The sequence below is a fragment of the Melanerpes formicivorus genome, unplaced genomic scaffold, assembly GCF_026170545.1.
Source record: "Melanerpes formicivorus ecotype bairdi unplaced genomic scaffold, bMelFor1.0.p_v2 SCAF_6, whole genome shotgun sequence".
NCBI lineage: Eukaryota > Metazoa > Chordata > Aves > Piciformes > Picidae > Melanerpes > Melanerpes formicivorus.
The window spans coordinates 2552986-2568337 of record NW_027142358.1 but is presented as its reverse complement, the minus strand read 5'-3'; the positions used below and the strand labels follow the sequence as shown (position 1 = coordinate 2568337).

General features: G+C 44.5%; 1 protein-coding gene across 3 annotated transcripts in view; it reads left to right on the top strand.

The window, feature by feature from the left end:
• The window catches only part of CASP7 (caspase 7), a 33307-nt gene extending 19302 nt beyond the window's left edge, over nt 1-14005 (top strand). For all 3 annotated transcript variants that reach the window (XM_068139342.1, XM_068139344.1, XM_068139345.1), the window contains exons 3-7: nt 3993-4141; nt 5627-5755; nt 6570-6745; nt 9095-9233; nt 12430-14005. In XM_068139342.1, coding sequence (XP_067995443.1) covers nt 3993-4141; nt 5627-5755; nt 6570-6745; nt 9095-9233; nt 12430-12653 — 817 coding nt within the window. In that variant the 3' untranslated portion in view covers nt 12654-14005. The remainder of the gene's footprint in view (nt 1-3992; nt 4142-5626; nt 5756-6569; nt 6746-9094; nt 9234-12429) is intronic.
• Nucleotides 14006-15352: the final 1347 nt, after the last annotated feature.

The window sequence follows — 15352 nt, the reverse complement described above, 5'->3', positions numbered from 1 at the left end:
CATCTGTCCAGCCTGTCCAGGTCTCTCTGCAGAGCCTCTCTACCCTCCAGCAGATCAACTCTTGCCCCCAGCTTGGTGTCGTCAGCAAATTTACTGATGATGGACTCAATGCCCTCATCCAGATCATCAATAAAGATGTTAAAGAGCACAGGGCCCAGCACTGATCCTTGGGGCACACCACTAGTGACTGGTTGCCAGCTGGATGTGGCACCATTCACCACCACTCTCTGGGCTCGGCCCTCCAGCCAGTTCCTAACCCATCGCAGTGTGCTCCCGTCCAAGCCATGGGCTGACAGCTTGGCCAGCAGTTTGCTATGGGGGACGGTGTCAAAGGCCTTGCTGAGGTCCAGGTAGACTACATCAACAGGCCTCCCCACATCCACCAGGCGGGTCACCTGATCATAGAAGGAGATCAGGTTGGTCAGGCAGGACCTGCCCTTCCTAAATCCATGCTGGCTAGGCCTGATCCCTTGGCCATCCTGTAAGTGTTGTGTTATTGAACTCAGGATGACCTGTTCCATGATCTTGCCTGGCACTGAGGTCAGGCTGACAGGCCTGTAATTCCCTGGCTCATCCAACCGGCCCTTCTTATGGATGGGCACCACGTTGGCCAGCTTCCAGTCCTCTGGGACCTCGCCAGTGAGCCAGGACTGCTGGAAAATTATGGAGAGTGGCTTGGCCAGCTCATCTGCCAGCTCTCTCAGCACCCTAGGATGAATCCCATCTGGTCCCATGGACTTGTGGGGATCCAAGCTGCTAAGGAGAGTTCCAACTACCGCCTCATGGAACATAGGGAAACTGTGCAGCTCCCTGGCTCCTTCTGCTAGCTCTGCAGACCAGCTGTCAGGAAGACGTTCTGCCCTTCTAGTAAAAATTGAGGCAAAGAAGGTGTTAAGTATCTCTGCCTTTTCCTTATCCTTGGTTACAATGTTCCCCTCCGTATCCACCAAGGAGTGGAGGTTTTCCTTCCCCTTCCTCTTACTATTAATATATTTATAGAAGGACTTTTTGTTGTCCTTCACAGTAGAGGCCAGTTTAAGTTCCAAGTGTGCTTTTGCCTCCCTAATTCTCTTCCTACAAGACCTAGCAACATCCTTAAACATTCTGTGGGTTGCCTCCCCTCGCTTCCAAAGGTGATACACCCTCTTTTTTTCCCTCAGTTCCATTAAAAGTTCATGAACCATCCAGGCTGGCCGTCTGCCCCGGCGGCTCATCTTCTGGCACATTGGCACAGCCTGTCCCTGAGCCTTCAACAATTCTTCATTGAAGTAGGTCCAGCTCTCCTGGACCCCTTTGTTTTTAAGGACTTTATCCCAAGGAACCCTCTGAATTAGTTCCTTGAGTAACCCAAAGTCTGCCCTCCGGAAGTCCAGAGTGGAGGTCTTCTTGCCGCCCCTCTTGGCTTGACCAAAAACCGAGAATTCAATTATCTCGTGGTCACTGGACCCCAAACACCCTCCAACCACCACATCACCCACCAGTCCTTCCCTGTTGGTGAAGAGGAGGTCAAGCATAGCCTTGCCCCTGGTAGGCTCTCGCAGCACCTGGGATAAGAAGCTGTCCTCCATGCATTCTAAAAACCTTCTAGACTGTCTCCTCTCTGCCGTGTTGAGTTCCCAGCAGATGTCAGGCAGGTTGAAGTCACCCATGAGAACAAGGTCCGGAGATCTTGAGACAGCCCTAAGCTGCCTATAGAATGCTTCGTCAACATCTTCCTCCTGGTTGGGTGGTCTATAACAGACTCCAACCAGGGTGTCTGCCCTGCTGGTCTTCCCTCTAATTCTTATCCACAAGCATTCAACCCGATCATCCCTAATCTCCATCTCAATGGCATCTAGTGTCTTTCTGATGTACAGGGCCACCCCTCCACCCCTTCTTCCTCGCCTGTCTCTCCTGAAGAGCTTGTAACCGTCAATTGCAGCGCTCCAGTCGTGTGAGTCGTCCCACCACGTCTCTGTGATGGCAACTATATCATAATTTTCCTGCTGCATCAAGGCTTCCAGCTCCTCCTGTTTGTTACCCATGCTTCGTGCATTAGTGTACATGCACTTCAGCTGGGCTGCTGGTTTCACCTCCAACTCTAGCTTGTCGCCCCCAGACTCTTGTCTGAGAGGACTCTCTTCAGCCCCTTCCCCCTTCGAAACTAGTTTAAAGCCCTGTCTATGAGACCCGCCAATTCCCTACCCAGGATTTTTTTATCTTTGGGGGACAGTCCGTTCTCATATACAGTGATCTTTCCCCTTCTGTGGGACAGATGTACTCTATCTGTTGCCAGCTGGCCTGGTGCAGTGGAAAGTTTCCCAATATCAAAAAACCCAAAATTCTTTTGACTGCACCAGCCTCTAAGCCACTTGTTAACTATAGCTGCTGACCTGTTCCTTACTGTATTCCCTCCTGCAGTTAAAGGTATTGATGAAAAAATTATTTGTGCCCCTGACCCCTCAACCAGGTCTCCCAGGGCCCTGAAGTCATCTTTGATAGCCCTGGGAGTTCTGGTTGCAACATCATCATTCCCTAACTGCATAACTAGTAAGGGGTAGTAGTCAGAGGGCTGTACCAGTTTAGGCAGCCTACTGGTAACATCATTAACTTGGGCTCCTGGCAGACAACAGAGTTCCCTATGAGATGGGTCAGGCCGACATATAGGGCCCTCCATTCCCCTCAGAAGGGAATCACCAATAACAACTACCCTCCTCTTTTTATTGAGTCTTGTCCTTTAGTAACAAAAAACAAGGGACACTTAAAAGCTGAAAGACAACAATGGTTAAATCAGGAAGGTGAGAAAGTAGGTTACCTAAACAACATTTAATCATTTTGTAGCAATCTCATGTCTACAGGCTGTTACTGAAACAAATAGCTTGGTTGCTCTTTGGAAAGACGGCAGAGTGAGAATAGTGGAAGTATGTTACAGTTACTTGTGCTGTGAAAGCAGGCTGTGTTTTCCACTCAGACATCAGCAATATATACTGTTGTAAGCAGGATGCTGGACCAAATAAGTAAAAGAGGTGCTGATAATTTCTTTACCCTTCCCTGAGCACTGTTTCTAACTGGACTTTCTCCAAAGCTTGTTTATACTTCTGAGCTTAATTTAGACCTTTTACAGGCTCTTACTGTCTTCAGTTCTGCTTGAAGAGATCTTACCAACAGCTGAAGCCACCAAAAAGTCCACCTCTAAAAACAAACACAGTGGAGTTCCTTATGCTTGTATTTCAGATGTAATGCTGGCTGTAATTGATCTGTTTTAAATTGATGAGTAATGTCTGTGCTATCCCTTTTCATCTCTTCCTAATCCAGGGACTAATCCTAAAACTCCTGCATGTAGCAGGAAGGGCAGTGCACAGTCATGTTAACAGAGAACATTTATAGCCTGTTTTGGTTTGGTTTTTGATTGGGTTTGGGTACTGATGATTACACTACAATGTGCTTACTTTTTTTGTGTAGATTCAGGTTGCTGTTTGGCAGATTGAATTAACACATGACTTGTTCACATCTATAACTTTATCAGTAGAAAGTACCTACTGCTCAGCCTTAATCTTCAGAGAATTCAGGGGTGATGGTGATTCAGTAAACAAATCCTCCCACACCATTGGGTAAACTGCATATCTTCTCATGCTTGGAGTAGTTATTAAGGGAGATCTGTCTGTTTTTCCAGGAATTATTTATGGTAATGTAAAACATGCCCAGAACCATAGGCAGTGAGAACTTACTGCCAGCCTGACTTCACATTGAGGCTGTTTATCTGTGGGTCAGGATCTGTGTATAAACTGTTGGCTGCAGTTCACTCTGGAGTCATCATCTGCATCCAATCACAGACAATAATCACCTCATGGAAATCACAAGGTCTTTGTGCCTTGATTTGAAATACGAAGAAAGTAAACAAACATGAGAGAAGAAAAAATGTTGGGTAGGGCTGCCCGGTTGGTTTGAGTTGGGATAAATAGGCACCCTGCATGTGACTGACCACTAACAGGAACTTCATTTGGTTCACTTAGAAAAAAGAAGAATGGAGAAGAACAACAGCCAAAGTCCTCTATCAGCAATCAGTACCGCATTGTTACACCCACATTCCAGTACAATATGGACTACAAGAAAGTTGGCAAATGTATTATTATAAACAACAAAAATTTTGAAGACAAAACAGGTAATGTTAATGCTCATTGAAGAGCATTTTATGCTTAGGCTTGTAAAAAGTGTTTTATTTTTAGGATGTGGAATTTTAATGCATGCATTTATCTTTTGTTTTGTTTTGAGAGTTGTTCCCATAATTCATTCCTGCTCTTTTAACACTTGGAGTGCCTCTTTGCAGCTTCTGCAGCTCTGCAGCTTCTTCTTAGTTGATTAGGTGGTGTTGGATGATAGGTTGGACACAATGATCTTGAAGGTCTCTTCCAACCTGGTCTATTCTATTCTATTCTATTCTATTCTATTCTATTCTATTCTATTCTATTCTATTCTATTCTATTCTATTCTATTCTATTCTATTCTATTCTTCTGTTTCAAAGAGCATATCACTTTGCTCTGCTAACTTCAAAGTAAACCTTTGTCCCAGTGTTTAAGGATGAGTTGCTAAAGTTTGAACTTCAGCATCTGCAGCCCATGTTATAATTTCTCTGTCCCTGAGCTACAGCTACAAGATACAAAAGCTAATAGCTGTAGCTGTGCTCTGTTCACACTCCTGCATTTAACTTTTTGGACCATACCCAGTTTCAAAGCAGACAGATACTTGTGTTATAGTTAACTTTAGAGGCCTTTTGCCTATACACTAAGTAAACACATTCAATGGAGTGTTTCCTCCAAAGAATTTACATCCCTTTCTTTTATGTGGGTATCAGAGGGAAAGAGTCCAGTGCAGAGCTACAAAAAATGATTAAGGGAGAGGAACATCTTCCTTACGAGGAGAGACTGAGGGAGCTGGGGCTCTTTAGTTTGGAGGAGACTAAGGGGTGACCTCATTAATGTTTATCAATATGTAAAGGGTGAGTCCCAAAAGAATGGAGCCAGTCTCTGCTCAGTGATGCCCAATGACAGGACAAGGGCCAATGGGTGGAAGATGAGGCATAGGAAGTTCCATGTAAACGTCAGGAAATTTTTTTTCCCTTTGAGGGTGACAAAACACAGCAACAGGCTGCCCAGGGGGCTCATGGAGTCTCCCTCTCTGGAGGTACTCAAAACCCACCTGGATGTGTTCCTGTGTGATCTGGTATAGGTGACTCTGCTCTGGCATGGGGCTTGGACTGGATGATGTTTCAAGGTCCCTTCCAGCACCTAACATTCTGTGATTTTCAACAGTTTTGCCTTGGGCTGCTTTATGCATATATTGCACTGCATAACCAAAGGGAGATAGGAACACCTAGGGAGGTCCTCTGCTGCAAGGTGCAGGAGTGATGCCAAGATTTTTCAGGATAATACACATGTTAGCATTGAATGTACATGATTTTGCACTTAGGAAAACAAACACCTCGCCGTTTATTTGCCACGTTGACAATGCTGTTAGTGGGTTGCTTTCAAATCATGTCACCAGGACACTGGTTAGGTGGATAATAAACCTAGAGACTTACCTTTGAACACATGAGTTGCTATGAGTTTTGTCATGTGCAAACTAGCCTTATTCTGTGTTCTCTGGCAGGAATGGGTACACGCAACGGCACTGACAAAGATGCTGGGGACCTGGCTAAGAGTTTCCAGAAGTTAGGTTTTGATGTTTATACCTACAATGACCGAAGCCGTGGTGACATGGAAAAATTACTGAAGCAAGGTAAAAATTTAGATTCATCAAGTGATTCAGAGTGAAAAAAGACCTCTGGAAGTCACCAGACCTGCTCAGAGCAGGCCCAGGGAGGTGGTGGAGTCACCGCCCCTGCAGGTGTTCAAAAAAGGCTTGGACGTGGCACTTGAGTCACGGTTTAGTAGTCCTGGGGTATTAGGTAATAGGTTGGACTTGATGATCTCTGAGGTCTTTTCCTTGTTCTGATTGTATTCTAATGTCAAGACAAGTTCAAAATAATCTGGAATGCACTAAAAAAAATCAGTCCAGAGTTTGAAACATTCATATTTGCTGAATTTCAAGTTTCTTTGGAAGTACTGAATAAGTTCTTTATTAAGGTGCAATATTAACTGCAAAACGAAGGGCTGAATAACTGAAGGGAATATGTAAATCAGAACAGATTGCTTAGGCCCCACTACAGGCAGTTTTCTAGATAGAAGGATTTAGTTCCTCAATGATTAGGCTTAATCCCCTACCTCTTCTTCCAACATCAGTTTAGAAATACAGTTTTCTTGTCATACTAGGTGAAGCACCTCTCCTGTGTATTGTGTGAAGAGCCTTATCAGATTAGATAGAGTCCAGTCTGTTGAGTCCAGTGGACTAGGCTTGGAATCAAGTGAAAGATGCATTCGTTTATTCAAGGTACTCCTCCCATGACTAAAAATGTGGCTTGTCACCTTTATCCACTCCTTACACTTTCCAGTAGAGAACCAATGCATATTTAGTCTGAGAAAAATATGCCTGCTAAATGTGATTTACATTTCAAATGTTGCTTCCCTTTGGCTAAGAACTGTTTGATTTGTAGCTGCTGAGGAGAATCACAGTGATGCTGCTTGTTTTGCCTGTATCCTTCTAAGCCATGGGGAAGAAGGCCTCATCTATGGCACTGATGGACCCATGGCTATCAAGAGTTTGACTGCGCTGTTCAGAGGAGACAAGTGTAAAAGCCTTATAGGCAAACCAAAACTGTTTTTCATTCAGGTAATAGCCCTAAGGTAAATATCCTGTCCTACTGCTGCAGAGAGGAAAATATGCTCAGTTTGGTTTCTGCTTTAGAAGAGCCCCATAGGTTAACTGACTAAATTTTGCTGGAGGTTTTATGACAAAAAAATGTGTTGAGAGCAGGTTGACTGATGACTTACTTTGTTTGCTTGTAAAAGACAACTTACATACCAGATTCACAAGTGGAAAGAACATGTTGCCATTTGTCATGCAATTTTGGTTGTGTAATTTTTGACATGATTTCTTTTTGTGTTTGATAACACATGAACTTCAAAGGGGAACTCCCTTTTGTGGGGGCAGAGCAAAGGACAGTATGTGGTTATCAATGGAAATAATACAGCCCAGGCCCCATGGGATAAAGGCTGTCTCTACAAATTACTGCATTCTACTAAGTATTTTTTCTCTCCCTCAGTAGCCAAAAATATGCATATTGTATTATTACATTAATATATAATTGATTGTATATTACTTAAGCTTTAAAGACAGCTATTTCAAAGAGTACTAACACACCATGGGTCTGAATTCACTTTTTTTTCCCCAAAAGTAATATGTAGATTTTGGAGTTGCAGCAGATGTGGTTTTTCCCTGGGCTGTTAATCCAAAACCACAAAGTGGAAACCATCTTTATTTTAGACTCTTCATACTACCAAAGTGATGTTTCTTTCAATTATAACTTTGGAATGGGTACTTCATTACCTTATGTTAATAAGGGCAACCAACTCATATAAGCCCACCAAACTTCTAATTTTTTTTTTTTGGCAAGAGCTGTCAGTCAAAGCTACTGATCAAGGAATGAAACTTACCAGCCTGGGCTGCAGTTCTGGGCCCCTCAGTTTAGGAAGGATGTTGACTTGCTGGAGCGTGTCCAGAGAAGGGCAATAAAGTTGATGAGGGGCTTGGAATACAAGCCCTATGAGGAGAGGCTGAGGGAGCTGGGGCTGCTTAGCCTGGAGAAGAGGAGATTCAGGGGTGACCTTACTGCTCTCTACAACTACCCTAAGGGAGGTTGTAAACAGGCAGAGGTTGGTCTCTTCTCCCAGGCAGCCAGCACCAGAACAAGAGGACATGTTAGGGATTGTTTTGAGCAAGAGGGGACATGGGTTCCAGGAACACCTGTGCAATTCAGACCTTGAAGAATTCTCTGTTGATAATATAGCGGTGGAGTAGGAGCTGTGGGAAAGAGTTGAATGCCTGGTATGCTGAAGTCCAGCTGCCCCTGAGGAGGGAGGCAAGCAAGATAAGGAGGAGGCAAGATCTGGGAAAAAGAGCAATTAGACTGAGTAGAAAAAAATCCACAGAGTTGTGAAAACAATGATGTAACCTTTTAGAGAGAAACCAATAGTATGTGTTAAATTAGAATAGAATTAACTATGCATAAGATAAGACTATAAATAATGAAGTGTGGAACAATAAAGGTGGATGATTACTATCGCTCAGATTGAGTGCTGTCATCCCTGTCTCCGTTCTCGTCAAGGACAGTCTCAGGCTGCACCAGGGGAGGTTTAGGCTGGAGGTTAGGAGGAAGTTTTACAGAGAGAGAGTGATTGCCCATTGGAATGGGCTGCCCAGGGAGGTGGTGGAGTCACCATCACTGGAGGTGTTCAGGAGGAGACTTGATAGGGTGCTTAGTTGCATGGTTTAGTTGATTAGGTGGTGTTGGATGATAGGTTGGACATGATGATCTTGAAGGTCTCTTCCAACCTGGTCTGGTCTATTCTATTCTATTCTGCTGCTTCCTTTAGATAAGCCACGTGATTAAGAGGGGATTAAGAATGAAAGAGAGAAATGGAAAACCATTAAAAATGCAATTAAATGGGTGGCCAAGCACTGGAACAGGTTGTCCAGATTTGAAAGTCTTCAACTATGAAGATGTTCCAAGCCCATCTGGACATCATCCTGGGCATCTGCTGTAGCTGTCCCTCCTTGAGAAGGGGGATATGACTGGATGATCTCAGGATGTGTTTTTGTTTTTCTGTGGAATGCAGTGCTAAAGCAGTGTTTGTCAGGAACCAAAGGCAACATGTACTGCACAGTAAAGGAAATGTCCAGAAGTCACACTGCCCAAGACATTCCATAGTAATTGAGTGCTGAGGTCCATAGCCTGCACCACCATTACCTCCCTTTACTCTATAGGGTGTATATTTTAAAATGGGTAAGCTGGTAACTACCACTGAGCAATTGGACATCCCCTAGAACTGCATTTCTGTTTCTAGTAGATGTAAAGTACTGCCTAAAACTTTACCCATTAAAAATGTTAATGAGCATTTATTTTTATAACATCTTGTTTCTCCTTATTGGACAAGTTCTCTTTGCCTTCACTGCTTTCAGGCATGCAGAGGCTCTGAATTCGATGATGGAATACAAACTGACTCTGGACCTGCAAATGATGCTCTGGAAACGGATGCCAATCCAAGATACAAGATCCCAGTAGAAGCAGACTTTCTGTTTGCATATTCCACAGTGCCAGGTAAAGAAAAAGGGGTCAGGGTGGGGACAGAAACCTAAAAACTTATCACCCATACTGGTTTGATTGTAGACTGACCCTCATTGATGGTACATTGCTGACCTCTGACACCGTCCCCCATAGCAAACTCCTGGCCAAGCTGGCAGCCCACGGCCTGGATAGGTGCACTCTGCACTGGGTTAGGACCTGGCTGCAGGGCTGGGCCCAGAGAGTGGTGGTGAATGGTGCCACATCCAGCTGGCAGCCAGTCACTAGTGGTGTCCCCCAGGGATCAGTGTTGGACCCAATCCTGTTCAATACCTTTATTGATGATCTGGATGAGGAGATTGAGTCCATCATCAGTAAATTTGCAGATGACACCAAGTTTGGAGCAAGTGTTGATCTGTTAGAATGCAGGAGGGCTCTGCAGAGGGACCTTGACAGGCTGGACAGATGGGCAGAGTCCAAGGGCATGAGATTGAACACAGCTAAATGCAGGGTTCTACACATTGGCCACAACAACCCCATGCAGTGCTACAGGCTGGGGTCAGAGTGGCTGGAGAGCAGCCAGGCAGAGAGGGACCTGGGGGTACTTGTTGGTAGTAGGCTGAACCTGAGCCAGCACTGTGCCCAGGTGGCCAAGGCAGCCAATGGCATCCTGGCCTGCATCAGGAACAGTGTGGCCAGCAGGAGCAGGGAAGTCATTCTGCCCCTGTACTCAGCACTGGTTAGGCCACACCTTGAGTACTGTGTCCATTACTGGGCCCCTCAGTTTAAGACAGATGTTGAGTTACTGGAACATGTCCAGAGAAGGTCAACACAGATGGTGAGGGGTTTGGAGCACAAGCCCTGTGAGGAGAGGCTGAGGGAGCTGGGGTTGCTGAGCCTGGAGAAGAGGAGGCTCAGAGGAGACCTTATTGGTGTCTACAACTACCTGAAGGGAAGCTGTAGCCAGGTGAGCATTGGTCTCTTCTCCCAGGCAACCAGCACCAGAACAAGAGGACACAGTCTCAAGCTGCACCAGGGGAGGTTTAGACTGGATGTTAGGAAGAAGTCCTTCCCAGAAAGAGTGATTGGCCATTGGAATGTGCTGCCCAGGGAGGTGGTGGAGTCACCATCACTGGAGGTGTTTAAAAGGAGACTGGATGAGGCACTTAGTGCCATGGTTTAGTTGATTAGATGGTGTAGGGTGGACTCGATCTTGAAGGTCTTTCCAACCTGGTAAATTTTGTATTTCTGTGTGAAGGATGGGTATTCACTTGTCACAATGTCCCTTTCTCAGTGATTCTTTCTGTAGAAAAGTGTGACTCAGATTTCCAAGCCAGTTTGAACTGTTTTTTCCCCTCTGCATTTACCACCATGAAACATAACCACAATGGAGAAGATGCAGTCTTGCCCTGTCTATTTGTTATGAAATTTGTCTTGTGATTCTCACTTTCCAACCTGCCCCTCTTCCTGAAGGCTTCTGTTCAGAGTTGATTGATAAGTGAATGCATTTGCTTTTTTCCCCTCCTTTCTTTATTTCTGAAAAGAAGCAGTGAGGGGGGAGAAATGATCTGTAACGAGGCACAAAAACAGAGATTTATTGAGTGAGGAGAGCAGACCCCAGGGGCCTCCAGGTAAAAACAGTGTCATTAGCAGAATATCATCTGATTAAACAGCTCCTGCACCACCACCACCACCATTGTTGCACCCATCCCAAACCTAGGGGCAAGACCCTCACCAGCCAAGATACCACAGAGTCCCAGTGAGGAGGCCCAGCCAGCACCCGTGGATGATACTGGAGAAGTCATCAATCATTGCCCTAACAACCGGGGGGCCACCAGGCCCCCCGGCCTTTGTTGTCACCGCCACCATCACCCAGTGTGCACCATGGGCACTCACCCGTGATGAGAGAAGGATTCCTCAGCCCAGAAGGGCTCAGCTTAGGGCTTCTGCTTTTCCTGGGGCAGATTAAATAGGGGAGTGGGTGAGGAGGGCCAAGTGGTCACACCTGGGGTGGGAGGAGTCTTCAACAGAGCCCAGGTGCTCTGGGATTCGAGGGGAAAAAGGGGAAAATGGGGCAGATGAGGGACTTTTAGGGTGTCAGGTAATGATAGGACTGGGGGGAATGGAAAAAAGAAAAGGGTAGATTCAGATTGGATGTTAGGAAGAAGTTCTTCCCCCTGAGGGTGGTGAGACACTGGAACAGGTTGCCCAGGGAGGTGGTAGAAGCCTCATCCCTTGGAGTTTTTAAGGCCAGGCTGGATGTGGGTCTGAGCAACCTGATCTAGTGGAAAGTGTCCCTGCCCATTGCAGGGCAGTTGGAACTGGATGATCCTTGAGGTCCCCTCCAACCCAAACAATTCTATGATTCTAAAACAATTTTGCAGTTTAGGCTGGGTGTTAGGAAGAAATTCTTCCTCAAAAGAGTGATTAGCCATTGGAATGGGCTGCCCAGGGAGGTGGTGGAGTCACTGTCCATGGAAGTGTTTAAAACAAGACTGGATGAGGCACTTGGTGCCATGGTTTAGTTGATTAGATGGTGTTGGGTGATAGTTTGGACTTGATGATCTTGAAGGGCTTTTCCAACCTGCTGAATTTTATGATTCTACATGGTGTGCTGAGGGACAGTGTATGTTGTATCCACCCCTTTTACATCAGCTGTGGTGTAACATGAGAGAGCCCACATTCGGCAGATGAGAAGACACAGAGAGTACAGGGGGAGAAGGCTGCATTATTTTCTGGGAATCCTACCCTTCTGGGAATCCCAGATCATTGAGTGTGTTGAATGTGAAGGCAGGAAGAGGAACAACTACAGCACGAAAGTGTTCAGAAAGGAAAAGTGCAGAATCTTGATATTTACAGTTTCCCAAATGAAAAATACAGGAGGATTTGGAGAATTAATACCCATTGCTCTCCCCTTTAATCAAGTAAGATATGTGATAAAAGTGATTAAAGTTATATTTTCTCTGTGTGCCTTGTTGCTCTTTGCCCAAAATCTTTCACACAAATGAGAACTTACAGAATACAGAATTAACCAGGTTGGAAAAGACCTTTGAGATCATCAAGTCCAACCTATCACCCAACACCATCTAATCAACTAAATCCATGGCACTAAGTGCCTCATCCAGTCTCTTCTTAAACAGTTCCAGTGACGGTGACTCTGCCATTGTATTCTTCATCCCAAGATAACAAGAAAAATAACTTCATGTACTTCCTTGTCTGTCTATCCTGTCAGGTTATTACTCCTGGAGGAATCCTGGAAGAGGCTCCTGGTTTGTGCAGTCTTTGTGCTCCGTGCTAAATGAGCATGGGAAACAACTTGAGATCATGCAGATCCTGACACGGGTCAACTATGTGGTTGCCACAAATTTTGAATCCCAGTCAGATGATCCACGCTTCAGTGAGAAGAAGCAGATTCCCTGTGTGGTCTCTATGCTGACTAAGGAACTGTACTTCTGAAAGCATATTTGAATGCAGCCAGTGGTGAAAGGATCAGGGTATGGTTTTGGGTGAAGATTTGATGATGAACTGGAGTTTAATAACAGAGATGTAATTACACTAGATTTTTATATTTTATAAGCTGGGGTACCTGGTGGGTGGACAATGTGCAAGATTTTAAAGAGGAAATAAATGCTGCAGGCCAAGCTGACAGCTAATATTAATTACTGTATCTTCATTTTCCCTTAGTGTGGATGTCATGATTTAGAGCTACCAAAGATGTTCTCAGAGTCCCATAAATGTTTACTCTAGAAAACAAGCTGTAAATTAAGGAGGAAATAAAATCAATTCATGAGACTCCATCTTTTCTTTCACTGCTAGTTCATGGAACCATAACTTGCTCATCAATTTCCACAGGCTATCATATTGTGGCTATGTCCAGTGATGGAAACAGTTTGTAGCTATATAAAAGAGTGTTTCCTAGTCTAACACATCCCTTTCCTTTTAGTGAACATTATTGATGAAGACAAGTGGTTGCTCTGTGCTTCATCTGGAAGTGATTTTGCTTAGTTATCACTCAGGCATGAGCTGGATAACTACAAAACCAGTATGTCACACCTGATTTACCACAACACTATGGAAACAAAACAGCAAATTCAGAACCATTGTAAAAGATTGGCAAGCTCTAATTGGGTGATGCTTTATTAAAGCACCAGTGTAAAGATTTTTCCCTTCCAGGTGACAATTAACTGACAGCATGGCCTGAACCAGTGGTACTGCTGAAATGAAAATGTCTGCCTGTTGATTCAGAACTTCTGAACCAAAAGGAAGTTCATGCCAAGGCTTTGTAATCAAAGATGAAAACCTAAGGTGGAAATGATAGCATTTTATATTCCAGTAGCAAACGGGTGTTGTAAGATACCACTTCTATTTTTGAGGGATTTTTGCCAAGACTTACTTGAATCAGAAAGCAGGAGTGCCTTTTTTGTTAAGTTACTGTACAGTCTGGAATTTTGTATTTTGGAGTTGTATCAATGATGTTTATATTGCTGCTTTTTCTATTCTCTCTAAAGTTGGTAGCTAGCTCAAAAAAAAGTGAGTTTAACAGCTTGCTTAAACTGGTAACTTGTTCCACCCTTTTCCCAGTGGATGTACCCTTCTGAAATCTTCCCAGAAAATAAGTGCATGCTACCATGGCCAAGTTACCAAACTGATGAGTTCATTTTCTCTACAAACACTGTGGCATAGCAAGGCATATATTTCTTGTTTCATAAGTCAAATTTACAGTTGCTTGAGTTGAATAAATGATTGTTCTGTGGATGTCTTGAGCATGAAATCAATAAAGACCTTTTTTTTTTAACATTTGCTATGAATGTCTGCATGCTTCACACTTGATCTGGTGAAGTGAAAACCAACCAAAATACACCCCAAAACCTTTCTTGGCCAAGCATGCAGATGGTCCTCAGCAGCAGAATCACAGAGCATTTCAAGATGAAGCTTACAGCGTCAGTTGAAAAGTCCTTCAGAAAGGTTAGCTGGCATTGGGTGATGTGGGGTAGACAGCTGACAGCATCTCTTAGGATAAAAACATATATTGAAAGCATTTTAATGGAAATATCCTGACCTGCCAGAGCTTAATCTTGATCTGTTTATAGAGTGTCTTCATGCAGTAAACCACACTGTGGTCTAGCAGTCCCTAGGAAAATGTTCTTCCTGTTACTTCTGCCAAGTAGCTCCATCTTAAACTGCTTTCTGGCATTAGAGGTTTCACCTCAAGAAACACATCCAGCCAGCATTTCAGTGTTCATTACTTCTCTGGAAGCTCTCCATGTCTTTATAGTTCATTAGTGTTTATTTGCTTAAGGTTTAGCCTGCTTTTACATTTCTGTTGGCAATATTCCTCTGTCTCCCAAACTATCCTTTTATTCAGCCAGCTTGTAGCTCTGAAGCCAGAGAGCCTTGGGAGCAATAAAGGAGCAAGCAGGGGCTCTGAAAAAGGTCATTTAAGTTTTTAAAGTAATGCCAAAGAATCTAACAGTTTTAACAGGTAAGGAGCAAATTTCCTCTTGTGTAATGCTTTTTTCTTCAAGGGTCTTTGAGAATTATATAGGAAATTTCTCTTAGCTTAGAAGTATGTAAAAAGAACTAGAAATAGTCCCTGGTCCAGCTCACAAGAGACCACTGGGAATGAATCACAGGAGTTCATACTGTGTAGGTGTTCTTTATGAGTAGGAATAACTATTTGCCCTATTGAATGTAATGTCTAAAGAGAGAAATAGGTGTGCAGGGCAGGTGTTTAGCAGATTTTGTTAAACATTTACTATGATAGACGCTAAATGGTGCGCTTCGGACACGGCAATCCCATGCAGAGCTACAGGCTGGGGTCGGAGTGGCTGGAGAGCTGCCAAACAGAGAGAGACCTGGGGGGTGCTGATCGACAGCTGCCTAAACATGAGCCAGCAGTGTGCCCAGGTGGCCAAGAAGGCCAATGGCATCCTGGCCTGCATTAGGAATAGTGTGGCCAGCAGGAGCAGGGAGGTCATTGTGCCCCTGGACTCTTCTGCATTGGTTAGGCTGCACCTTGAGTCCTGTGTCCAGTTCTGGGCCCCTCAGTTTAGTAAGGACATTGAAGCACTTGAACGTGTCCAGAGAAGGGCAACAAGGCTGGGGAGAGGCCTTGAGCACAAGGCCTATGAGGAGAGGCTGAGGGAGCTGGGATT